Source organism: Prionailurus viverrinus, chromosome X, assembly GCF_022837055.1.
Source record: "Prionailurus viverrinus isolate Anna chromosome X, UM_Priviv_1.0, whole genome shotgun sequence".
In the NCBI taxonomy this organism is placed as follows: domain Eukaryota; kingdom Metazoa; phylum Chordata; class Mammalia; order Carnivora; family Felidae; genus Prionailurus; species Prionailurus viverrinus.
In genome coordinates this window covers 82,548,642-82,574,714 of record NC_062579.1, presented here as the reverse complement: position 1 = coordinate 82,574,714, position 26,073 = coordinate 82,548,642, and the positions used below count along the sequence as shown (strand labels likewise).

Here is a 26,073-nt window from a genome sequence, read left to right as displayed (position 1 = left end):
TTGCAGTAGGTCTTTAAGATCCTGCAAGTGTGTCCCTGACAGTCTCTTACGGAGTCAGGCTTTCTCATAAAATTAGGAATGAGACTCAAGAATCATAACCAACAGGCCTGGCACAGGCAGAATTGTTGCTGGTAACAAGCAACCAGTTGAGCTTGACTGGTACACACCAGCACTGATTATCAGCCCTGAAGAAAGCCATGCCATTGTTTTGATCTTTGGATGGAATTAAAATTTGCTAAGAAATTTCCTCATTAATATCTCCCCCAAGGAAATGATTCTTCTTATGGCTGCTGAGGTTATTTCTGACCTTGGATCAAACTTAATGTTTTATTAATTCATTTCACAAACATTTATCTCATAGCTACTATGCTGGGAACTTGCTTAGGCATTAGAACTATGAAGAAGACCGCTAGGAACTCCCAATCCAGTGGGCTCTGTTTCCCATATGGAGTTGCTTTCATTGTTGCTCATCCCTTGTGGTTGAAAGTATGGGGTCCTATAAATATAAGAGATACAGAACAATATCTGTGTCACAATATAGACCCAAAATAGGGACAGTTTATAAATCAGAGTGACACCTTCTCTAATGGGTAGAAGTATGAATATGAGACACAGATGGAAAAACCAATAAACTTGGTCTGAGGGTGTTAATCAAGACTGCACAGAGTAGGGAACACTTCAGTTGGGTCTTGAAGGTAAAGTTCATCAGAAGCCAGAAGTAGAGTGTGGGAGGAGGGAATTCCAGGCAGAAGGAATGGCATTTTCCAAATCCTATGCTTGATAGGCTATGTGATATAAGTCTGTAGAACTGCAAGAAATTTACTATAGCATCAGGTGAAAATAGTGGGACATGGGGGTATAAAGGCAAGGGCTAGATGGAGAAAGGCTTTGCATGCATCATCTTGAGAGTTCTCTACATTTACTGACTCCATTTCAATAGTTCCCATTCATGTTTGACTCACTGTAGTCCCTTAACTTGCAGCTTTACTCTGGGTCCAAACCCAATGGACAGATTATTTTCTCTGTTTAGCTTACTTGACTTCTCAGTGGAGTGTAAGATGTGATAAACACATTTCATCCTCAAAGCTTCATCTTCCTTGGATTGTAAGATATCATGCCATCTCTTGGATTTTGCTGTTTCTCTGGACTTCTCATGTAAGTTTTCATTATGACCTCCTTTCCCTCTGCCTGACCTTTAAGTGAAGTGGATTTTCAGGGTTTTGTCCTCTGTCTTCTTTCGTTACTTCACAACTCTCTTTTGTCAGTCTTCCACGTGTCTTCAATTATCCTGTATCAATTGATTACACTCAAATTTATATCTTTAGCTCAGCTTTATGTTATGAGATCCAGTGTATCAAATTGTCCACTGGTTATTGCCACTTGTATATTCTACAGGCGTTGCCAGTTCAACATGTCTAATAGAATGCATTATATTGCCCACCCCTTCCTTCCGTGTTCCCTATCTCAAGAGACTTATATCATTTTCCAACCAGTTGCCTAGGTCTGAAAGCCTCAAAATCATCTTGGAGTCCTTTTTTTCCTTACCTTCTCCATCTTGTCAGTCACCAAGTTGTTGTTGGATCTACTTTCTTAATCTCTTTGATATTTTTTTTTAAAGCTTGGTGGATTTCATCTCCATTCTTCTACAACTTCACAACCACTCTCTTGGTCTATCATCATTTCTCAGGTGGAATTACTACAACAGCTTCCAACCTGGTTTCCCTACTTCCAGTCTTACCCCCTTCCAACCTGCTCACCACATGGCTACTTGAGCAATCTTTTAAAAATGGAAATCTTGATTATACCATTTCTCTGATTAAAACTATTGTCTACGGGATTAAATCTAAAAACCTATGAATGGCATATAGGACTGTTGGTGATCTGGCTCTTGCCTTGGCTGATATCATAGATCTAAGCAGAACAAATGCCTTGGAATTCTGAGAATCTAACATATCTTTTTCTTGAACAACATTAAAAAAGAAAAAAAAAACCTCTGGGTCTTACTGTACGTTGTTCCTCCTGCCTGGAAGGCACTTAGCACCAATTCCCTCATAACCCTATTTACCCGGCTAACTTTTCTTTTAATACTTGAGTGAGAGACACAGTCCCTTCTCCTCCCTCCTCACCTCCCATGAAATCTGAGTTTGGAGGATGATCCTCTCTATCTTCCCCTGCTGAACTACTCCAATCATACTTTTATTTTTTTTACTCTGTGTTGCCATTATTTGTTTACCTCTGTGTCTCTCTCCAAGAGGCAGTATGATGGAGAAAAATGGGCATATTTAAACCTATAATAATCGTAATAATATCACTAATATAATGCTAACCACATGCCAGACCCTGTTATAGGCACTTGCTGGATGTTAATCCATGTAATCAATCCTTGCAACACTGTGAGGTGGGCAGCTATTGCTGAAGTTCAATCAACGGGACTCGGTGATAGATTGAATGTGAGGACAGAGAAGAAGGAAGAATAACAGCTGATTACCAGGTTTCTGATTGGAGCAAGTGGGCAAACAGTGGATGGAGGTGCCATCTACTGAGATAAGGAATATAGGATGTATTGGAAGAAGAGTTTGGGTCAGGGTAGGGGAAAGAAGCTTTCAGTTTGGGGACTGCCATTCCTTTGCCATTCTTTTATAACAAATATTTCCAGAAGCTTTAGGAATAATGCAATGATTTTTTTTCTGATTGACAGGCATTTGGGAACACCACTGTCCATCTCAGGAAAGCAGACTAACCTCCCAACATCTCTTCACTAGCTTGCTAGAAGTGGGACGGCTATGTTCTTGGGACCTTGGCCTTTCTTTCACCTTATGCTCTGGTTTGCAGCTCCCAGAAGACAGCGAAGACACCATGGCCTTGTAACTTTCAAGCTCCTGTGGTGTGTGTGCCTCCTGGCCCTCACGTCCATCCCGCAACAGGTGTGCGGACCCCCTTACAAGATAGGGGTGGTGGGCCCTTGGGCTTGTGATCCGTTGTTCTCAAAAGCTCTGCCTGAGGTTGCTGCTCGATTAGCCACTGAGCGGATCAACAGGGACCCATCATTTGACCTGGGTTACTCTTTTGAATACGTGATTCTCAATGAAGACTGCCAGACTTCCGGAGCCCTTGCCAGTTTCATTTCTCACCACCAGATGGCCTCAGGATTTATTGGACCTGCCAATCCCGGCTACTGCGAGGCAGCCTCGCTCTTGGGAAACAGCTGGGACAAAGGGATTTTCTCTTGGGCCTGTGTGAATTATGAATTAGACAATAAAAATAGCTATCCGACCTTTTCTCGGACACTTCCTTCTCCCATCCGTGTGCTGGTAACCGTCATGAAATATTTCCAGTTGGCTCACGCTGGAGTCATTTCCTCAGATGAAGACATTTGGGTGCACACAGCCAATCGAGTCGCAAGTGCTCTTCAGAGCCGGGGCCTACCTGTAGGGGTCGTCCTGAGCACAGGACGAGACAGCCAAAGCATTCGGGAAGCTCTCCAGCAGATTCGCCAGGCTGACAGAATTCGCAGTGAGTGCTTTCTCCTGGCTGACGTTTAAACGTGGCTCCCGGAAAAAAAATACGACCATCTCCAAAAGGTTTTCTACCCTCGCACCCCGGGATAGCACATCACTCCCCACTTTTTCATGCATTTGCCCTCTTTTACTCACACTCAGGCTCAAAGACCGTCCCGTTTCAACAGAGTCCATCTTATGAACTAAATAAAGGTGCAGAGAACTTGGTGGTTAAGATGCCCTTGGGTTCCAGTGCCTACTCTCAGCACCTGGGTAGGGGGAAGACTGTAAGAGTGACTGTAGCTGAATACCCTCTATGCCCTTAGAACCCCAGTAGTTTCAGATCAGCCAAAGAGGGTTGCGCTTATGGCTCCATTTTTGTCTGATCTTGTTATCTATTTCATCACATTTCACATATGCATCTTCCTTCTATCCTCTGCTCCCCCCCCCCCCCAAAAAAAACCAGGGCTTATCTCTTTGCAGCACCCAACTAGCTGATTTGGAGGGACCTAGCTGATAAATAGGAACATATTAAAATGAGGAGACTGCCTACATTTTCACCTTTCCTCTTCCAAGAGAAGGTTTATGTTCAAAGGTGATTCTTGCAGAGGTAATGGACAAAGTGTCAAGCAAAGGAATGACCCAGTGAAGCTGCCATCAGCAGAGTGAGTTGGGTAGATTTGGCGGAAGAGGAGTCCTTCCTAGTCCTCTTGAATCAGATGTCTCTTACTAATACTGATGGCAAGCCCTTGTGACACTTGGTTTTGATATTTTCTATTCCAACTTTTTTTGCAGATTATTTTATTTTTTTAATGCTTATTTATATTTGAGAGAGAGAGAGCACTGGAGGGGCAGAGAGACAGAGACAGAATCTGAAACAGGCTCCAGGTTCCCAGCTGTGAGCTGTCAGCACGGAGCCCCGATGCAGGGCTTGAACTAACGAGCCCTGAGATCATGACCTGAGCCAAAGTCGGACGCTTAACCGACTGAGCCACCCAGGTGCCCCTTGAAGATTTTATTTTTAAGTAATCTCTACACCCGACCTGTGTGTGGCTCAAACACACAACCCCCAGATCAAGAGTCGCATGCTCCACTGACAGAGCCAGCCAGGCGCTCTTCTATTCCAACTTGCCAATCTCCACTTTACCTTTCTCTGGAAAGTGGCAGCGATTTGTGGGAATACTGCTCATTTCTCTATTGCGGCCACTCCGCCACTTTAAATTGGACAGTTCAGCAACTACTTGTTAAATTGATTACTGCTAGGATTAGTCCTAGTCCCAGGCATTTCCTTACCATAACAATGGGTTTGTTAGAGAATGGTCCAGATTAGCCCGGCCTGTAAACAGAAGCCCATTTTAAGTTCCAAGTGTCCCCCCGGATTGGACCGTAATTATGATCATTATGGGAAGATAGGGGCAAGAAGTTTTCGTTCCAGGAACTACAGTAGTCTGTCTCCAGCTCCCTTCTACAAGATCCTATAATGTTAAGCAATCAGCGTGGCTCCGATTACTTCATAATAGAGCTTGATACTTTCAAAGCAGAGCACAGTTATTTTTTAAAGATCTAAAACCATTTCCAGGGAGGAGTCATGCCAGTAACAGGCTGACATGTTTAGTATCATAACTTTATAATATGTTACAAATCTTCACGGAAGCCCAGTGTCTCCTGCAAGTTTACATTCCATGAGTGTTTCACATCCCACCCATTTCTAAATAGTATGCTCTTTGAAATGACATTTTGGCCTCTACCATGAAATGTTAAATAAATCCAGGCGCTGAAGCTCTTCAGGCTGTCAGACTGAGAGAAGTTAGGACTGAGTGCTCACCACCCACAAGTCCTTTGAGGTGGAGAGGTAGCAAATGTACATCATCTTGCCCTGCTATTTGAGATGTGTTCCTTTAGGTCGATGGTTCTTACTCTGACTGCACACCAGAATTACCTGGATGTCTTTTCAAAATGACTGGTGCCAGAAAGCCACTTCCAGAGGTTCTGGAGGTCTGCAGTGGGGCACCAGTAAAGGCATTTTCAGTAGCTTCCCAGATGCATGGAAAATGCAGCCAGGGTTAAGAACCACCTGCTTTAAGTTAATGAAACTGCAAATAAATGTTCCTTACTTTAGATTGCCATTTTTGTCTTAATATAGCTATGTTTAATCAAATTGTTTTCTTTGTAACAGTATGGATCAGCCTACTGAAGGAATGGAAATTTTAAGATTGCTGGGTTGGGGGGGTGGTGGGCAGGGAAGCCTAGAGAGGAAGGTTTGTGGTTGTGGAGCAGAGGCCCACCCTGGGCTGACAGGACAGCAACAGGAAGTGAAGTAGGGACTCAGAAAGGGAGATAAAAGGGAGCAAAGACAAAGCTCTGCACAGCAGGATTTTGCTTCTGGTTTCTGGCAAAGCAGGGGCAGACTCAGAGGGGGCATGCTGGGACCTCAGTGACAAGAGACCGAATGCGAGTGGGGGAGGAGGGCACGTCAACTGAGCCTGCTGCATATGACCTCTGACAGTGTGGAGTATTCAAAGATGTGTGTGGCACTCACGTTTGGTATAGCCAGCTGTTGGCATCTGAGGCATGCCACAGCAGCGGGTGGGGTATGACAGCAGGAGTTGCAGAAGGACAGTGACTCAAAGTAAGGTAGTCTTGTTGCCTGGTGAGAGAAGTGTCTCAGCCAGCAGAAACATGAGAAGCAGGATCCAGGGTATGAACATAAATGGACTATCAGGACTTGAAGCAAGCTGCCTGGGGTACAGGGCACCTCTCCTGTCCCATCAGAAAGTGGGAGAGCTGGGGCACCTGGGTGGCTCAGTCGTTAAGCATCTGACTTCGGCTCAGGTCGTGATCTCACAATTTGTGAGTTTGAGTCCCACATTGGGTGAGCACGGGGTCCGGGTGAGCCCCACTTCTCTCTCTCTCTGCCCCTTGTGGGATTGTCTCTCTCTCTCTGCCCTCTGTCACTTGTGCCCCCTCTCTTTCTCTCTCTCTCTCAAAAAAAGTGGGAGATCTGGTGAGAAACCAAGCCAGAGGCCAGTGAGTATGGACTGGGACAGCAGGGCAGTGAGGAAGTTTACAGCACACCAAGCACAGAATACACCAGATCAAATCTCTGGCTGATTCTCTAGCCCCTCTCATCTGGTCGGACTGAGACTGCTAAAGTATTCGTAGCTGTGATCCTTCTTGATTGGAAAGGCACTGAGCTTTCTTGTGTGACCTCAGCTGAACCTCTTCCCTATTCTGCTGGACACGAGGCTACTTCTTACACTGTGGACCCCTGGTGAACCTTCAGAAGAGGACCTTTTGTGATGTACAAAATACGGTGGCAGGGATAAAAAAAATAGTTGAGAGGTGGGTTTTGTCTGATCTGCTCACAGTAACAGTGACCACAACCCCATGTGGGGGTGGTAGTGAGGAATTGTGCTGGGGGGGGGGGGTGTGTGTGGAAGGGGAGAGAAAGCTAGTCTACTACTGGCTGGCGTGTCACTTCTCGTTTTTTGTAAATTTATGTTTCCAATTAAGAAGTATTGCTGGCACCTTACTGGAGTCAGAAGAAATGTCTTTCTCAGAAACAGGTCTAAATTGTGCTTACACAAGACTGAGACAATGATAAAATTTACTAGTAAAGATGATAATAACAATAATGAAAGTTGCGGGGCCCTTTGGAGGAGAAACAGCAGGGGTGTTATTAGATGCTGCCATAGAGACAATGAAAGCAATCATAATACCACTTTACATGTGAACAGCTCTCTACAGTTTACAAGGTATTTGCATATAGATAATCTCATTCCATCCTCAGGATTACCCAGAAGATAGGTATTTCCTTTCAAGTTTTACAACACCTGTGGGTCTCACATAACAAGTAGGTAGGTGTATGCATTATTAACAACAAAGAATGGGGTAAATGAAGGCCCAGGGAAGGGGGGATTCAGCCTCTCCCAGATTCTAAGCTCATTTCCTTTAAGCTTCAAAAGCAATTACCAATAACCTTTGTTTCTGACGAAGTCAAATAGGAGAGATCGATCGTAATCAAAGACTAAGTCCTCGATTTACAGTCAGGGCTCTGTACGCGGTTAGGTAGGTTGTGCCCTGCACAAGAAGATCTAGCTGAGTGGGCATGAGGGCCCAAATCCAGTTCCTTCTCTACTGAAACCACGAGCCCTGGTGGAAGTTTTGATCCAATGGCATAAAAGAGCGTCCACTCACTCAACAGGGCACAGCACCTGTTGGATGGCAATTTCCCAGAAGAGGTGCTTTTGCTAATTCTCACAAAGGCTAGCAGGAGGCCTCGCTAAAAAGCTCTTTATAGAGAACTTTTCAAATGGCTATTTCAAGCCCTCCTCTCCTCTCCTCACCTTTTTGCCTATCAATGCCTGGCTGATTGTGAAATCCTTTCAATTTGGGCTTACCAGGTTGTCGAGCCCTTGGGGATTCATTTAAATCCTTTCAAATTGGGAATGCTTCATTACAATATGATATTTAGTAAATAGGACACCGAGTGGTCTTCCCTTTTTTGTCCAAAATGAAATACCTTGTTACTATGTTACTGCCAGGGATCTGGCTAGCCTCTTCCCATCTATTGAAGATTATTGTACATAAAAAAGACAAAAAAAGAATAGCAACTTTGGTAATAGTTAATATTTACTGAGAGTTTCTTGTGTGCTAGTCATTTTGCAAGAGCTTTGTATAGACCATCTCGTTCAATTCTTGCAACATCCCTATATAGTAAGGCTAACTATTATTGAACACACTTTATGGATGACTCTTCAGAGGGCAAAAGAGGTTAAGTAACTTGCCTAATGTCACACAGCTAGTGAATGGGAAAGCCAGGCCACATACAAGCAGGTTGGTCTAAAGCAGACCTCTCAAACCTTGGTGTTTACCAGAATCCCCTGGAGGGCTTGTTAAAACATGGATTGCAGGATTCCTTCTCCAGAGCTGCTGATTCAGGAAGGAGAGCTCGGAAGGGCCCCAGAATTTGCATTTTTAGCCAGTTCACAGTGGTGCTGGTGCTGTTGGTCCAGGGATCATTCTTTGAGAAACACTGGTCTCATGAAAGACTTACACTCTATTGCCTCCTGTCTCCTTGAGGTATGTCCCTAAAGCATACTCACTTGAGATCCTGGGTGCCATGGAGGGTGTATAATTCAGCTCTTCCATTTTTCTTTCTTAATTTTTGGGCTCACTGATGAAATTCCTTAAAGTGCCTCAAAGGTAGCAGGTGTTGGCCTGATTTTCCTACACTAATAACAACAGTGATGCTGATAATACTATGGCCAAGAACCTTACTGTTGTTAGGGAATTTGGTATAGGATTTGGTATAGATAAATGTAAGTAAATGTAAATGGTAAAAGGACAACTTGCTTTCATGAATGGGCCTAATATCAGATAAAATGATTGAAGACCCAGCATAAGAGGAAATCTCTAAAGAGGTTTCCAACATTTAAGAGGCCTTATCTGGACAGCAGTTTGAAAACGTTGAAGAAAACATATGTTGCAAGGTGTGGAAAAATAACAACTTATCTCAAGCTGGGCGGCCATTTGCAGGGTTTTATTGGGTGTGAGAAAACACGGTCTGATGTGGGTGGAATGGCCATTAAAGGTAATGTGTGTCTCCCATCATGCAGAGCTTCTTGCACTGGTTCAACACTGGTGGCAGGTACTTAAGTGGTCTGTGGACTTAGAGACAAAAATGCGTGTGGGTGGGTGTCCTCAGCTGATACAAACGGTCACACATCGCCTAGTGCAGTGTTCTTAAGTTGTGCTTTCAAGGCCTTCTGCACTGAATCACATTGGGTGAGGGGGCAGAACTGGGAAACCTGCAGATTCCAGAGCCTCCTACGCTCTTCTTATGGATCCATTTTATAGACTGGCCTTGGAAGAAAGTGGAGAGGAAGAGGGTCTGAATGTACTTCTTTCACTGTATGGCCAGATGGCTGACTCCTGGGGGAATATGAGACTTGGGATAAATCGCAGAGTATGATTCCCCCTCTCTCAACATTTGTTAAAACGAAATAGGTTAAAATAAATGTCAGTAATGGGAAATGTCACAAAAGGACTAAAATGAAGATAAAGAACCGTTGAAGTGGTGGGGTGTTTCTGTGGATTGGGAGCAATACTGCAGGGTCACAATGTGAATATGACTCCTAAGGACTTCTTCAATGCTAGCTAGTAGAACTATTTCCATTTCACAAGGTATGAGAGTGCACCCAGTTTCCTCCACTAAGGACTCTATAGCCAGTAATCTGTGAGAAAGAAAAAAAGTGAACGTTGCCTTTTGAGAAACACAGATCCTCTATCTCAAGGAAATATCAGACAGAATATTTCAATATGAGAATTTCAATTTCCTTCCTCAAAAGGAGGAGTTGAGCAACTTAGTAATTGGCTTTTCCTGGAGTTTCATAATGTTTCTTTCTGCTATTGTTGAAGGTGAAAGAGATGATTGATCCTGGACAGCCTGCCATAATGGATACTACCGTATGAAGACATAGCTGCTGGATGTCTTTCTAAAAAATGTTTATTTATGTATTTATTTTGAGAGGGACAAAGACAGAGATGGAGAGAGGGAGAGAGAGCGAGAGAGCAAGTGCATGTGCACACGGGGGGAGGGAGGGGCAGAGAGACAGGGAGAGAGAAAATCTCATGCAGGCTCCATGCTGTCAGTGCAGAGCCCGATGCAGGGCTTGATCTCACAAGTTGTGAGATCAGGACCTGAGCCAAAATCAAGAGTTGGACGCTTAACCAATTGAGCCACACAAGGGCCCCATAGCTGCTAGATGGCTTGAGTGGGGCTCAGGAAGTTCAGAGAAAGTGCTAAGATTATATCTTAGTGAGATGGTATCTCAGGTGGATGTATCTCCTGGTCCTTGTGTTGGCTATCGAGTGGCTGACTGTTAACAATCAGGATGGAAACTTATAAATTAGCATTATTCAGTGATCACTCATTGGCCCAGGCCTTGTCTAGGATTTAAGGTTTCTGTCTACTAATCCTTTCCTGACAACAACTTACAGGTAAAACCCCATTTTAATGAATGTAATTTTGAGATAATAAAACTATTTAGTAAAACCATCATGTAGAACAGATGCATCCACAAATCCCTTTCACAAAGCACTCAATCCATTAAATTAAATTGCTGTTGTTTGAATTCAGTATTGATGCTTTCTACTTTAGTCATGTTCAATGGCAAGGTCTTGCCATGCAACAAATGGAGGAGCCTGTGATCATACCTTCTCAAGGATTCCATTTTCTCCTCTGGAGAATAATGGGGGAATAAGAGGAAGTAGTAGGTCTCAAAGAGTCTTTCCAGCTATAAAAATTCTGACTCTTTGTCTGAAGTGTCCTTAGTGTGCCAATGGAAAAAAAAATCACAACAAGAGATTAAGGTAGAGGGTAAGGTCTTGAGCATAGTTAATGACTCTAAGCATTAAGGACAAGTATGGTAGAATTTACTTGCCCAGCAAATATCACTTCAAATCCTTCCTCCATACTAACAATCCAAATATGTCCATGCCTCACACCTCAAGGAACCCACAAATGATATCCAAGGGTACAAACTTTCTGAATTTTTCAGGCGTTCATTTAAACAATGTTCTTTGGGTTCATCATATGTACCGGGATACAGAGATAAATAAGACACAGTCCTTGACCTCAAGGAGCTCACAGTTTCATAGTAGAGGTTGACATAAATAAATAAGGGCAATAAATCTTGTAAGTGCCATGGTAGAAGTCAGTTCAGGGTATGATGGGGCTCTCCACCAGTGTGACAAGTCAGTGTCCTGGAAAAAAATTCTGTCAGATGGAGATTTGTGTGCAGGAAGCTTATTGTGGGAATGCTTTCAAGAGCAACATTTGTGAGGGAGAGAAAGCAGTAGAATGAGGCAGAGAGAGGAACTGAATGGTCATGTCATCACAACAAAGGCCTCAGCCAGTCCCAGTGGGAACTCTGAGCTGGGATGGCCCTTCAGAGTTGTCCAGAATTGAGATGAGGAAGGAGTTTTAACCTCTATGCCCCCATGTTGACCAGTCATTGGATACAGGCTGATGCAGAGAGAGGGGTACAATGTGATAATAATAGTTTGACAGCCAGCTTGTCAGGGGGAAAGTAGTCCTAATTGGTAACATTTGCTGATTTCCATGGAGTGATTTCCATAATCACTCCCACCATGCTCAATTTCAAGCTACCAGTCTGAAACGAACTGGTGCACAAAACCCCCCAAAATTTAACCACAGGCTCTTGGGAACTAGCACAAGCCAGCTCTAGCACACTTCTGAGAAGGTGTGACCTTGTGAGAGGTGGCTCTCATCAGCTGAGGGCAATTCTCAGAGAGACGTTAGCTACCATCTTCTAAACCCCACCCCCAGCAGCTAGGAGAACCAGTGCTTCAGTCATGAAGGGTGCATCTGGGTGGTACACCACAGCACCCAATGCACGTGGTGTATGTTATAGTATTTGCTGTATTTCAACCAAAACAAGTCACTTAATTCCATTTAACACATTCCATCTAGTGAAGTAATGCTAATATTCTTTGAAATACAGCAAATGAAATTTTATCTCTTTTGGTAATCTTGGCCAAGTCACCTAATCTCTGTTTTTGTAGAAGAAAGATGCTAATACTGAGTAACTTGCTAAGGATACTGGTGGATGAATTGGCCAACTACTTAAAGGGCCTCACTTAACTCATTTTCCCCCCTCAATGAGTTTGTTAGTGGACTAATCTGACCAAACGGATTCACATTTAATGGTGTAGCCAAATTTAGGGAGTTAGATGTCTTTGGTTCTAGTTTGTCCTTCTAAATCCAGCTCTTGCCTTGTCAAGCCTCTTTCGCACTCCATTTCCTCATTATGCAACGTGTGGTTATGAACGAAGGAGGCTGAATTCCTAGGGTGGCTCATGAACTCGCTCCAAAGATATCCCAGAGTATTGGAAGGAAGATGTGAGCATCATAATACATGTAAAACCTCTTAGGGACATTATATTGAGGGAACTAATGGTCATTTGAAAACTCAGGTTTCTGTGTGTGTGTGTGTGTGTGTGTGTGTGATTTAAATCATCTTCAGAACTTGCTAGTTACACCTTAAAACACTGAAAGGTATCAGCTGTAGGTCAAATGGGAAAATTTCTGGGGGTATTTAACCAGTGTAAAAAAGATTTCTGAAAATAGATGATGAAATATATAAATGCAAAAACCAGTCACTGAATGTAGTTAAGCATACTCATTTCCTGAGATTAAAGGTTCCGTGTAAGCACGTATAATTAATATTTACCAATAGCAATAGGACCTTGGCCCTTTCTGCAAAGAGCTCTGAATACTTGCCAGGCATTATCTAATTAAACTACTCAACGCACCTGTGAAATGCTTTGGACTCTGTATTTTAAAGATGTGCGCACTGAAGCACAAGTGGGCTTAAACTAAACTCATTTAGCATGCCAAGGGCGAAATTGGATAGAAGGCTTTCAGTCTCATGATCTTGCTTGCCATTCTTCAACCGTGGCTGCCTCTAATCCACTCTATTCTAGCATAGCTCTGCCAAACAACATAGCTTCATAAGTCAGGGGAGAATTAAAGAAGAGTGCAAAGTAATTCCAATTATAGGGAAGTTAGATTTTTAAAACTTGAGCCTATCACCCACAATATTATTATCATTTACAGGAGAGTGTGAGTTAGTGCCATTCACTGCCTATACTGGTCATAGTAAGGGTGGAAACAGTTGTGCGAAATCTATTGGAATGTATGTTTGCCAGAGCTGGGCAATAAACAGCAACAGTGGCTATGATAGTCTCTCCTATCCTCTCCCTCTAGCCTTCTTATTCTTAGGTATAATAATAGCTGCGATTTTTTGAGTGTCATGTGCCAAGCCTATTATACGAATTGCCCTTCAATCATCACTACCACCCCATAAAGTACATATTTTTGATCTCCATTTTATAAATGAGGCAGGGAGAGAGGTAAAGCGATTTAGCTAAGGGTAGACAGCTAACAATAACTAGTGATGTTAAGGTATAAGCCTGAGTCTTCTGATCCCAGAGCCTCTTCATTATGCTACCTCTCATTTGCTATAGTTGTTCTTGTTCCTGTCTAGTATTGGGCTCTGCAGGCTGTAGACATATCTGTATTGTCCCTATGCCTAATCCAGAGTCCCTGAACAAAGCCTTAGCTCAGGGCTTCAACATCTTGATCATCTTAGAGGCATACGATAAAAATAATTTAGCAATTGGTTGTAACACATTTATTTATTTCCCCTGGTCTGTGGTTTTTGGAAGTGTATTTTACTAACCTATTACTGCCATAACCTCCCTGCTTTGTTGGTTTCAGTAATCATCATGTGTATGCATTCGGCCTTGATTGGGGGAGAGACTCAGATGCATCTCTTGGAATGGGCTCATGATCTGAAAATGACTGATGGAACCTATGTCTTTGTTCCTTATGATGCCCTGCTCTACAGTTTACCTTATAAGCATACACCCTACCAGGTCCTGAGGAACAACCCAAAACTCCGGGAAGCCTATGATGCTGTGTTGACCATTACAGTGGAGTCCCAAGAAAAGACCTTCTACCAAGCCTATACTGAGGCAGCAGCTACACATGAAGTTCCTGAGAAGCTGGACTCAGATCAAGTAAGTGCAGATTCACAAGTTATAAGCAGAGGCCCTCAAAAATCGGGAAGGTAAATATTATTTCTATCAAGAGCCTCTATTCCATAGGAAGCTCCATCAAGAACAAGCAGCCACACACAAATTAAAAACATCTTTTGTTTGCAGAAAACATTTATAAAACAAAGACACAATGCCGGAGAATATTTTTTATTGTCACACCGCACACAATGACAGCATGCAACTATGAAGAATAAAGAAAATATACTTCAAAACAGGCAAACAAAGCTTTCATATATGCTAGTGCTGTTCAAGGGGGCTAGAGAGAAGAAGTCTTATTTCTGACCCAAGTTCAACTATTTTGAATAGTTTTGAATCTATTCAAAGTAAGACAAGACAGCTGGTATAATGAGACTCTACTAAGTTTATTACTGATAGAACTGGTATTTGAGAATGTGGCTTCTGTGTTCTTGGAAGAATTTGAGCTTCCCAATACAGAATCTGAGGATTACCCAGACTTTTCCATCTAGTCACCAGCATTGCAGGACCACCACATATTCCTGCACCACGAGGGCATGCTTTCTGTAAAATTTACAGCCTGGAAGAGCATGGTGAGTGTTTCCTATAGGTAGCTGGCTCCCAAGAGACAGAAACTAGGACAGGCTGGGCTACACATGCTTAGTTCTCCTTTCAAATTAACCAGTCAGATTAAGTCACTCCTCCTTTGTGGGAAGGAATGAGTAAGGGTTAAAGAGAGGTCAGGTGTTTTTTTTCTTTTTTTCTTTTTTTCTTTTTTCTAGCAGAGCTATCTCTGTATGAAAGGAATTATTTGGATTGGGGAAGAATTCCTCCTTTCTAATATGCAAGGCATAATATTTACACATGTATAAATGAATATATGTATAAACATATTTCATGTTCAAATCACAAACACTTAAGAGCTAGAAGAAGGTAAAGAAGTGGAGAGGGGACTGGGGTGCCTGGGTGGCTCAGTCAGTTAAGCATCCGACTCTTGCTTTTGGCTCAGGTCATGATCTCAAGCCCCTCATTGGCTGACAGCACAGAGCCTGCTTGAGATACTCTCTCTCTCTCTCTCTCTCTCTCTCTCCCTCTCTCTTGGCCCCTCCACTGCTTGTGTGTGATCTCTCTCTCAAAATAAATAAATAAACTTAAAATCTCAAAAAAAAAGGAAGTGGACGGGAAGAAAGCGAAAGGAATGGGGAGCAAAGACAAAAACAAAGAAGAAACATACAAAGAAGACAAGGAATATGAGAAGATGGGGAGGCCAAAGCTATCACTTAGATTTGAAAAAATACAGAGAGGGTTGTTATAGGTTGTAGGCCAGATGTAAGAGAAGGTAGTTATTTTCAGAAGTATTTAGAAGAAAACATAAGTAGGATTAAAAGTTCTAGCATTGGCTAGTATACTGTATCAGTTACAAAGCCTCTGGCTGCAAGAAATAGACTGTTCAACACAAAATGGCCAGTAATGTTTTTTTTTCAAAATTTGAAGCTATGGGAGCTCAAGAGTCAGTTAATTCATCAGCTCAATGATGTTATCAATGAACCAGGCTCTACTCATCCTTCCTCTTTATGAGCTATAGAGTGCTATCTTGACACCATGATTTGGTTGGTCTCATGGTCCCATGATGGCTGCCACAGTTCCAGACATCACTTATTATAGGTGGAACTGTCTACAGATAAAAATGGGGAATGTTCCTTTCTTGTGCCTCTAAGAGTGAGGAAATCTTTCCCAGAAGCTCCTCATGCAGACTTCCCTTCATACTTTCCTGATCATATTCGTGCCTCATATGCATACCTAAGTCAATAATTTAGAAAGAGGAACAAGACCATCATGATTGACCCTATGGCTGCCAGAAAAATGTGAACAGAATTGAGATTCTGTTAGTAGGAAGAAGGCTGTCAGGTAGGCATCTGATTGTGTCTAACACTCACATTCTCCATGATATTCTCCTTTTTATCCACCCCTTTTCTTTATCCTGTGGACTGCTTGTCTCTCTGAACAAATGATTTAGATAAAATTTAGGTTTAGTTTAAGTATTGATAACGAAGATGTTGCCAATTTTTGTTCTAATAAAATAAAGTAGTGGAGATATTAACAGTACTGATTTTCAACTTTATTGCTACTAATATGTTTATAATAAATATTTCTTTTAGGAGACACATGTATTTAAAAACAAATGGTCAGTTTGGTCAAGAATTGCAAGAATCCCTCAAATTGCTAAGAATGGTTGCCCAAACCATTTGTTTGGTATATTTATCAACAAGCAAAGAGATGGTGAATTTTTTTCTTAATTTTTAAAAACGTTTTATTTATTTATTTATTTATTTATTTATTTATTCCCATTTTTTAAAAATTTTATTTTTTTTAAATTTACATCCAAGTTAGTTAGCATATAGTGCAACAATGATTTCAGGAGTAGATTCCTTAATGCCCCTTACCTATTTAGCCCATCCCCCCTCCCACAACCCCTCCAGTAACCCTCTGTTTGTTCTCCATATTTAAGAGTCTCTTACGTTTTGTCCCCCTCCCTGTTTTTATATTATTTTTGTATCCCTTCCCTTATGTTCATCTGTTTTGTTTCTTAAAGTCCTCATATGAGTGAAGTCATATGATATTTTTCTTTCTCTGACTGATATTTTTGAGAGAGAAGAGAGAAAGAGAACAAGCAGGGGGGCAGAGAGAGGGAGACACAGAATCTGAAGCAGGCTCCAGGCTCTGAGCTGTCAGCACAGACCCCAACTTGGGGCTTGAACTCAAGAACTATGAGATCATGACCTAGGCCAAAGTCAGATGCTTAACCGACTGAGCCACCCAGGTGCCCTGAAATGGTGAATTTTTATACTTTTTAGCCAATGGTATGGCACCACATAGATACAGACTGTCTTTAATTTAATCACAAAATTGAGGGAAGGCGAAAGGTGTGTGTGTGTGTGTGTGTGCATTGTACATGTATATGAACAGATATTTTGATACAAAAACTCAGATCTTCTTCTCTTAATATTTGATCCAATATCTTTGAGGTTGTGGAAAGCATAAGATAATTAAGGCAAAAAAAAAAGAGACACCATTATCTTGGTTGCTAGGCAGCCTCTACTCTGCTTTAGACAAGAAAATAAAGAGAGCTAGAACAAAGAATCTAGATCTTACAAAACAGCTTGTTTTGAATCTAGATCTTATCTAACAGATTGTTTTGGATGCGTTTCCACCCCCACCTTGCAGGTGCCTATGCTATACCTTCATAACCAAAGATTGATAGAAGGATGAGACAATTATCTTCACATTTCTGATAAACAAAACCTCCTTTTCCTTAAATTATTTTCCTAAATTTTTGAAGGCAGCTGGTATAGCAGAAAGAGCATATAATAAGGAGTTAGACAAACATGGGTTTGAATCCCAGCTCTCACTCCTGCTAGCTGTGTGTCCTTGGGCAAATTACTTACACTTTTTTGAGTCTCAGTTTTCCCATCTGTAAAATGGGTTAGTGATCTACATCTTCTAAGATTATTGCAAAGATTAAACAAAGTCACACTTGTAAAGTAACTATCTAAATGTCTGGCTCACAGCTACCTTCCTTTCCACTTTCTCTTCCCTGGGGCCAGAATGACCTTATTAATTCATGGTGATTTATTATCCAAATTATAATCTGACTTGAGCTCCTTCTCAATATTCTCAGCTTTCGAGATGATTTTTGCTTTCAATTTTCTTAGATCAAATTATGTAGTTCATTGTTTGCTTGTCCCTGGCTCCTGATATTTTTCCTGTGTTCACTCAACAGATCAACAATTATTTACTGGGCACCTGCCATGTCATGCACTATGTTGAACTCCGAGATAGAATAGTAAGCAAGATTTTTGTTCGTGGTGTGTTGGAGCCAGTTTACAAAAGCTGACTTTGTGCATCTTTTCCCAATTCTCTTTTTAGTGACATCATGTTGATAGCTAGAAATCAGGCACTGGGAATATTTACACCACAGAAATAGGTAAATGATACAAGAATATTTTTTTACTTCTCATAGAGTTAAACATTTACTAGTCCATCACTTATTCCTGATCTTAGGGGGCTTAAATTCTTGTGAAAAAGACAGTTAGGAAATGAATAAACAAATATATGAAAAACATGGCTGTATTTCTCTCTTGCCAATAACTTCCAGTGGAATTGAAATTTCTATGGATGGACTATATTGCCTATAGCAGGTTTGCAATCTCTTTAATTTATGCCCTTACTTCTTTAAAAAGTAAAAACAAAGACTGTCAAAGTGGTATGTGCACATAGTTTTAAAGGTCAAGAAATCCTAAAAAGTTTGTGTCAACAACGAAGCAGTCCCTAGGCCTCCTTCCCACCTTTCATCAGGAACAACCACTTTCTTGTCTTTTTGCTCTTTATTCTGGTATTTACCTCTGGGTTGTTGACTTTCTGTTACAGTTGAGGATTTTTAGCTCTTATATACTTCCTTACCCTCCTTCGAACTTTCAATATAATTCTGTCACAATTTTTAGTTAAATTCATATTTGGTATTTCTAATATTATACCTATCAAAGTATCATTCGTTGCTGATCCATGTAGTATACTAGGTAACCATTCATTTCACATGTAACTTTTGATTTTTACTGAGGTTAATAATTGCTTTATTCTTTTTTTTTAATTTTTTTTAACGCTTATTTATTTTTGAGACAGAGAGACACAGAGCATGAATGCGGGAGGGTCAGAGAGAGAGAGGGAGACACAGAATCTGAAACAGGCTCCAGGCTCTGCACTGTCAGCACAGAACCTGACGCGGGGCTCGAACTCACGGACGTGAGATCATGACCTGGGCCGAAGTCCGACACTTAACCGACTGAGCCACCCAGGTGCCCCAATAATTGCTTTATTCTTAAATTTGTTTACCTTAATTTGAATTTGAAAGTCTTTCCACACTGGCTGATAAAGCTGTAGAATTCTTGCAGAACAAATTTTATATATCGTAAAACCCCTTATCAATTTCATTTGTTTTTTTCTGAGGCTCTCTGTCTTCCTGTTCCGATCTAAACTTACTGTTCCCTAAAGCTTCTGCACAACTATTATGCTAAGATCTCCCTTTTCATCACCCTGGAAGGTCCCTTTCTCCTTTTTTTTCTGTACTGCACCACTATTTCATGAATCTCGGGACTCCCTTTTTTTTTTTTTTTTTGTTTACTCTCTTGTTTTGGTGGAGCACATTCTCTAGTGAGGAAGGTACAAAGAAGGTAAATTTTTGAAATTTTGCATGTCTGAAAGTCATTATTCCAACCTCATTATTGATTGATAGTTTGAGTATATAAATTTAGGTTAAAAAATCATTTTCCCTGGGGTGCCTGGCTGGCTCAGTTGGAGAAACATGTGACTCTTGATCTTGGGGTCATGAGTTTGAGCCTCTCATTGGGTGTAGAGATTACTTTAAATAAATAAATAAAATCAAATAAATCATTATCCCTTAGCACTTTAAAGACATGGCACTTTGTCTTCTAATTTCCGTTGTTGGCACTGATAACTCCAATGCCATTGTTATTACTGAATCTTTGATGCAACCTGTTTTTGCTCCTCCTCATCTCCCCCAGAAGCTTTAAAGATTATCTCTTTATTCCTGATGTTATGAAATTTCATGATGATATTTGGATCTTTGACATATATTATGCAATATCTATTGTGAGGCCTTTAAATCTCATTCCACATGAGAAATTTTTGTATATTATTTATTTGATAATTTCCTTAACAACATTGTCTTTGTTCTCTCTGGAAACACTATTAGTTGTTTATAAGATTGTCTGGGTTGATTTTTTAATTGTCTGATTATTTCTCTTGTATCATCCATTGTTTTGTTGTTAGTTATGCTTCTTAAAGGAGTGCCTCAACTTTACGTTCTCTTTTGCTGATTAAAAAAAAAAAAAAACTTTTTGCTATCAAACTGTTAATTTCCAAGCTTTGATCCTTGTTGATTGATTATTCTATTTTCATGGCATCCTGCTTTTGTTTTGTAAATATAGTATTTTGTCTTATTTCTTGTCAGATACTCATTGTACTTTCTTTGAAATTTTTTTTTCCTGTTTTCTGTGTTTTTCTTCACTTCTAATTTTTCATGCTTCTTTGTTTTGGTCTTTCTATTTCATGTTGGAAGCTTTCCTTAATTCTCTGGCGATCTTGGCTGTCCATATTTAAGAATGAAGCTCTAGGGGCGCCTGGGTTGTGCTCTCAGACAGCAGGCAAGCTGCCAGTGTCAAACTCAGCCTTCCTACCCAAGTAGGCTTTAGCACCAGAAAGGGCTTCCTTTGGGTCATATGATGGGTAACATTGTGTTCCAAACACTGCAGGGGAAAGACAACAAATTTCTACTTGAATGCTTGCTTTTTGCCACCTAAAAACCAACAAATGGAAGACTGGGAGAAAACTCTAACAGGAGTACGGTAGTCTCTTTATCTGGTTATGAAGCTAGGTGCCTTCTTAACAAATTCTAAGCAAAGATATGGAGTCTACTTCTAGCCTCTTCATCCTTATTTTCCACATTGTGGCAGTTCTTGGAAAGAGATCTCTACTTCTCCTGAATGTCACATTATCCTTTAGAATTCCAGAAGCACTTCAGATCTTCAAAACTCTTAATAAGCAGTGATTTTTATAATTATTTTTAAAAGCAGTGATACTTAAATTTTTATATTTTAAAAACATGCCCGGGGCACCTGGGTGGCTCAGTCGGTTGAGTGTTCAACTTCGGCTCAGGTCATGATCTTGCTTCATGAGTTTGAGCCCCACGTCGGGCTCTGTGCTGACAGCTCAGAGCCTGGAGTCTGCTTCAGATTCTGTGTTTCCCTCTCTCTCTGACCCTCCCCTGCTCAAGCTCTGTTTCTCTCTCTCTCCCTCTCAAAAATTAATAAACATTGAAAAAGATTAAAAAAATATTGAAGCTCTAAACAACAGATTTGAAGTTGTATGTACATTACATGTTTGTTGGCCAATGGGCTTCAGCGTAGGGAAATTGGCTACCCAGCTGGGGTTGTTTGTCAATATATGTAGATCTTGCCTCTTGGGGTACACTTTTTTTCACAGAAGAATACTCCAGTCGCCTTGGGAGTCATAATCCTGGCTGTCTCTATTCTAGGAGTCATGTTAGGGGAAGGAGACTGGGACTCTCATTATTAAGTATAAAGACATTAACTTTATCATTCCTTTTGGTGGCCCATGTAATGTCTACCTTCCTTTGGAGTAAGTGTCCCAGTTCTGGAGCTGCTCTGAATCAATTTAACATGTTTTCTGCAGGAATCTGGCTTTCCTCAATAGAAGTGGGGATGGTGGATGTCGAACTACTTCTTATACAGCTATTCACACAGCTATCCCTCCTTTAGAGTTCTGCCTCACTCCCAATTCTATAGTACTTGGTGCCTCTAATTCCTAAGCCTTTCTGGGACTCTCAGGGGGAAAATCTGCTTGTTGCTTACCGATATTGCCCTCTTCAGGTACTCAGGTTTAATCGCCCTCTACTCTGCTAAATCAGTTACCACTTTCTGTCTTCATATTCTGTGGTTTGGAGTTACTGATGACTCCTATTACTAACAAATATGGAGGGTTACTGTTTCTGTTCCTTGTCCTCCTTGTTTGGGAGTGATATTTGGGAGGAGGAAGAGAGTGAAGAAAAAAATCTTGATTTCAGTATCTGTAATCAGGAAGTCATGAAAGATAAAAGAAGTCCCAAAAACGTTACTGGTGGATCTACCATAGTCAATTCATTAATTTAGCAAGTATTTATTAAGCTCAGATATGCCATGGTAGTTAGGAGCATGGGCTTTGAAGGCAGAGTGCTGTACATTTACGTAAGTTCTCTATATCTTTTTTTCATTATTTTATTTTATTTCTTTTTTTAACATTTATTTATTTTTGAGAGACAGAGTGAGAGCAGAAGAAAGGCAAAGAGAGAGGGAGACACAGAATCCGAAGCAAGCTCCAGGCTCTAAGCTATTAGCACAGAGCCTGATGCGGGGCTCAAACCCATGGACCGTGACATCATGACCTGAGCTGAAATTGGACACCCAACCGACTGAGCCACCCAGGCACCCCACCTTTTCATTATTTCAGATTGGAAATAATAATAGTAGCTACCTCATAGAGTTGTTGTGAGGATTAAATGAGTTAATACACACAAAGAGCTTGCCTGGCACCTAGTAATCTCTCAATAAATGTGTTTATTATTACCGGTATGAATGTTGTTCTTTTTATTATTATTGTGGGCTAGGCACTCTGCAGGTGATATCATAGAGAACAAAACAGAAATAAGGTCTTCCCCCAATAAAGGGGAACAGTTTTATCATTTCAGGTTGCTAAGAACACTGGGTCTAAATTTGGGATTTTTAGGGGTGCCTGGGGGGCTCAGTTGGTTAAGTGTCAGACTCTTGATTTGAGCTCCCATCATGGTCTCATGGTTCATGAGTTCGAGTCCCACATTGGGCTCCACACTGACAGTGCAGAGCCTGCTTGGGATTCTCTCTCTCTCTCTCTCTCTCTCTCCTCCCTCCCCTGCTTAAGCACTCTCTCTCTCTCTCTCTCAAAATAAATAAATTAACTTAAAAAATAAATAAAATTGGTACTTTTAGGTGCACCTCGCTGGCTCTGTCAGTGGAGCATGTGACTCTTGATCTTGGGGTCCTTTGAACCCTGCGTTGGGTATTGAGATTACTTACAAATAAAAAATCTTAAAAAAAAATAAAATTGGGACATTTACTTATTGGTCACAATTCAAGAGTGGGATGACGTACTTGAACACTACATTTCCGGGATATTACCAGAGTTCTGTGCTCCTCTTCTGAAATGCAAACAATAGCAGCGATCATGCATTCAATGCTTGCTCTGCACCCGCTAGTTAACAAAAATGGTCTCATCAAATCCTCAGATAAAGCCTTAAAATTAGGTATTATTATCTCTATTTTATGGATGATGAAACTGAGGCTCAGGGTAACCTGCTCAAGGTCATACAACTGGCAAGTGGCAGAGCTGGGATTTCGACAATAATCTGCTACTGGAACCTGACCATTTAACCACACGTTAGCCTTTCACCGTGTCCCATGTCTAATGATTTACTCACAGTAATATTACTAAGTGACTAATACTTTCATTTGAATGGGGTTTTAAGATTCTTTTCCTCTAACATAGGAGGTGATAGGGCTCTACCAGGACTCATGGAAACAGAACAATAAATCAGAATGGAGAGATTGAGGGTGAGAAGCCAGTGACAAATTTCCTAAATTAGTCTCAGGATGATTGGGCAAGGATTGTCACTTTGTACCTTTAAGCTTCGGCACAAAATAAACTTCTGAAGTATAGTTTTAGTGCCTGCATCCTTTATTTTGCTGCATTCTTGTGTTCAGTAAACTTCTATTGGCTATAAATACATATTGCTGGAACACACATTTTGGATAATTTTTCCAAATGTGGCTTCATTTGACTAAGCAAAGGAAATCCTCTGGATTTCTCAGCAAGCCCAGGGGGGGACCTTACACTCCTGCACTGATTGTTTTCTATTACCTTAAATAAAGGTGCCTGGCATGGGGATGGTTGGCTGAAGGTGATGTGGTTAGGACTGAATGAAGCATTCCAGGATAGGGCCCACGAGACAGCTGTCAGAAACTGTTGCCTGCAGCTTACATTGGCTACAATCGTCTTTGTGCATCATTCAATAAAAAATAAAGGTAATGTGTTCATGAGTATCATAGCAAACAGATTGGGTTATTTGCCATCTCTTGGCAAAGTCCAAGGATTGAAATCATTCATTGTTGGAGGTACTACCTTTAATAACAGGAACTCAATTACCATTTGGTTCCTTGCTCTCTGTATGTGCCTGGATTTTTGTTCAAAAGTGATGTAGAAAAAAAAGTGATGTTGCCATTTTGTCCTTCAAATGATATTTTCCAACCCAGGTATGTTTCAGTGTATGCTTCTAAGGACAAAATGCCTTGAAAGCCAGTTTTGTGTCTTTCAAGCACAGTAAATCTGAACTGATGATAGTCAACAACAGCATTGAACAAATTGAACAAATTTGAAAATCACTGCTCCTGACCCAGACCTTGTTCTCTGGGATACTACACTCCAAAAAGCCTAGGGTAGAGCTAGCTAATGTCAGTGAAAAACAGTCAAGGGTAAGTTTCTATTGTCTTTCATTTATTCATAATTCAATCAGGTTCAGGTCTATACAACAGGCAAAACCAATAGACTGAGTCATGAATTGTTTCACCATTCTGGGCTGTGATGTCAACAAGACCATGTGCCTGACAGAAGCTCCTGTCAATCCTGTCTTGCTTCTTTGGCGCTGTAGTCAGAAGCCAGGACAGAGGTTGTGGGTAGTGTCCTTTCTTCCCCTGTCCCACCTTCTACCTCTTCTTGTTCTCATTATTTGCAGCAGCTGCAGCTGGAGACCTTTTGTGACCAATGCTAACAGACTGTGAGTCTGACTTACAGGAAGGGGCCATTTCTACTGCTGAAGGGCTCAGTGGGTCAAACAGCAACACAGACCAGCTGGAACACAAATCTAAGCCCTCACAGTGACAGTGAGCCATTGTGACTGTTCTTTTTTTTTTAAGTTTTTATTTATTTATTTTGAGAGAGAGAGAAAGAGTGAGAGCGCACACGAGCAGGGAGAGAGGGGCCAAGAAAGCAAGAGAGGGCCAGAGAGAGAAGGAGAGAGGGAATCCCAAGCAAGCTCCACACTGTCAGTGCAGAACCTGACCTGGGGCTTGATCTCATGAACCGTGAGATCATGACCTGAGCTGAAATCAAGTCAGACGGATGCTCAACCCACTGAGCCGCCCAGGCGCCCATGACACTTCTTTTGCAACTGAATGCTGTTGTTATGCTATTGTTAACCTATGCCCTTTCCTTTAGCTTCAGCTCCCTCTACCATACTTTTGTGGCTGTGGGTGTGTGGGCATGCGTGTGTGTGTGTGTGTGTGTGTGTGTGTGTGAGAGAGAGAGAGAGAGAGAGAGAGAGAGAGAGATGATGGAGGCTAGAGTCTCCTGAAAAACAGGCTTCAGGTTTCAGTCATCTTAGAGAGTTGCCGTCAGTCAGCTCTAACAGGGGTCAATCCAAGAACACAAAGGACAGCATAGCCTGGCCAGCTCAAAATCCTGTAAGATGGGTCAACTCAGAGGTGAGGGTGTTATTTTTAATAGTTTTAATCTTTGCTTTTGGCTGTAGGTAGATGCATTCTCCTTCCCAGAAAGTTCTGTGCCTTTCAAAACAGAATACTAGCATTTTCTCTGCTTTCAGGGGCTTGTTGCCCTGTGGTATTTTACTCATTTATTTTACTAGTATTGATTTTATACCCCACCTTCCAACTTGAACTTATTGTCATAACCTACCAAAGCCCTAGAAAACAGGTGGGTCTTGCAGAAATCCTAAAGACAATTAAATGGAGCATCTGAGAATGTCAAAGGGAGAGTTAGTGGAAACCCCTCAAGAGACCTCAGTGTGTGCTAGGCAACTAAATGTGGATTCCTTGGTGGCAGCACATGCCATCCATTCCCCATGCCTATTTATTTAAAAAAAAATTTGTAATGTTTTTTGACAGAGAGAGAGAGAGAGAGAGAGAGACAGAACACGAGTGGGGGAGTGGCAGAGAGAGAGAGAGAGAGAGAGAGAGAGAGACAGAATCTGAAGCAGGCTCCAAGCTCTGAGCTGTCAGCACCGAGCCTGATGCGGGGCTCAAACCCATGAACCATGAGATCATGACCTGAGCTGAAGTCGGACTCTTAACCAACTGAGCCACCCAGGCGCCCCAGAATGGAGTAGCTTTTAACAAAGATGGGGGAAGACTCCTAGAGGAAGCAGGAAGATTTGAGGTGAAAATCAGGAGCTCAATTGTGGGTACATTGAAATTTGACATCCAGGTAGAAATACCGGAGCAAGCAGTTGACTTTTGAGTGTGGAATTTAGGAAACAGGTCTGAGATGGAAGTATAAATCTGAGATATATGGTATA

General features: G+C 41.4%; 1 protein-coding gene across 1 annotated transcript in view; it reads left to right on the top strand.

The window, feature by feature from the left end:
• The first annotated feature begins 2,783 nt into the window (after positions 1–2,783).
• GUCY2F (guanylate cyclase 2F, retinal) overlaps positions 2,784–26,073 on the top strand; it is an 89,732-nt gene continuing 66,442 nt past the window's right edge. Inside the window, exons 1-2 of the mRNA XM_047844265.1 lie at positions 2,784–3,513; positions 13,804–14,105. Of these exons, the coding sequence (XP_047700221.1) occupies positions 2,784–3,513; positions 13,804–14,105 (1,032 nt within the window). The remainder of the gene's footprint in view (positions 3,514–13,803; positions 14,106–26,073) is intronic.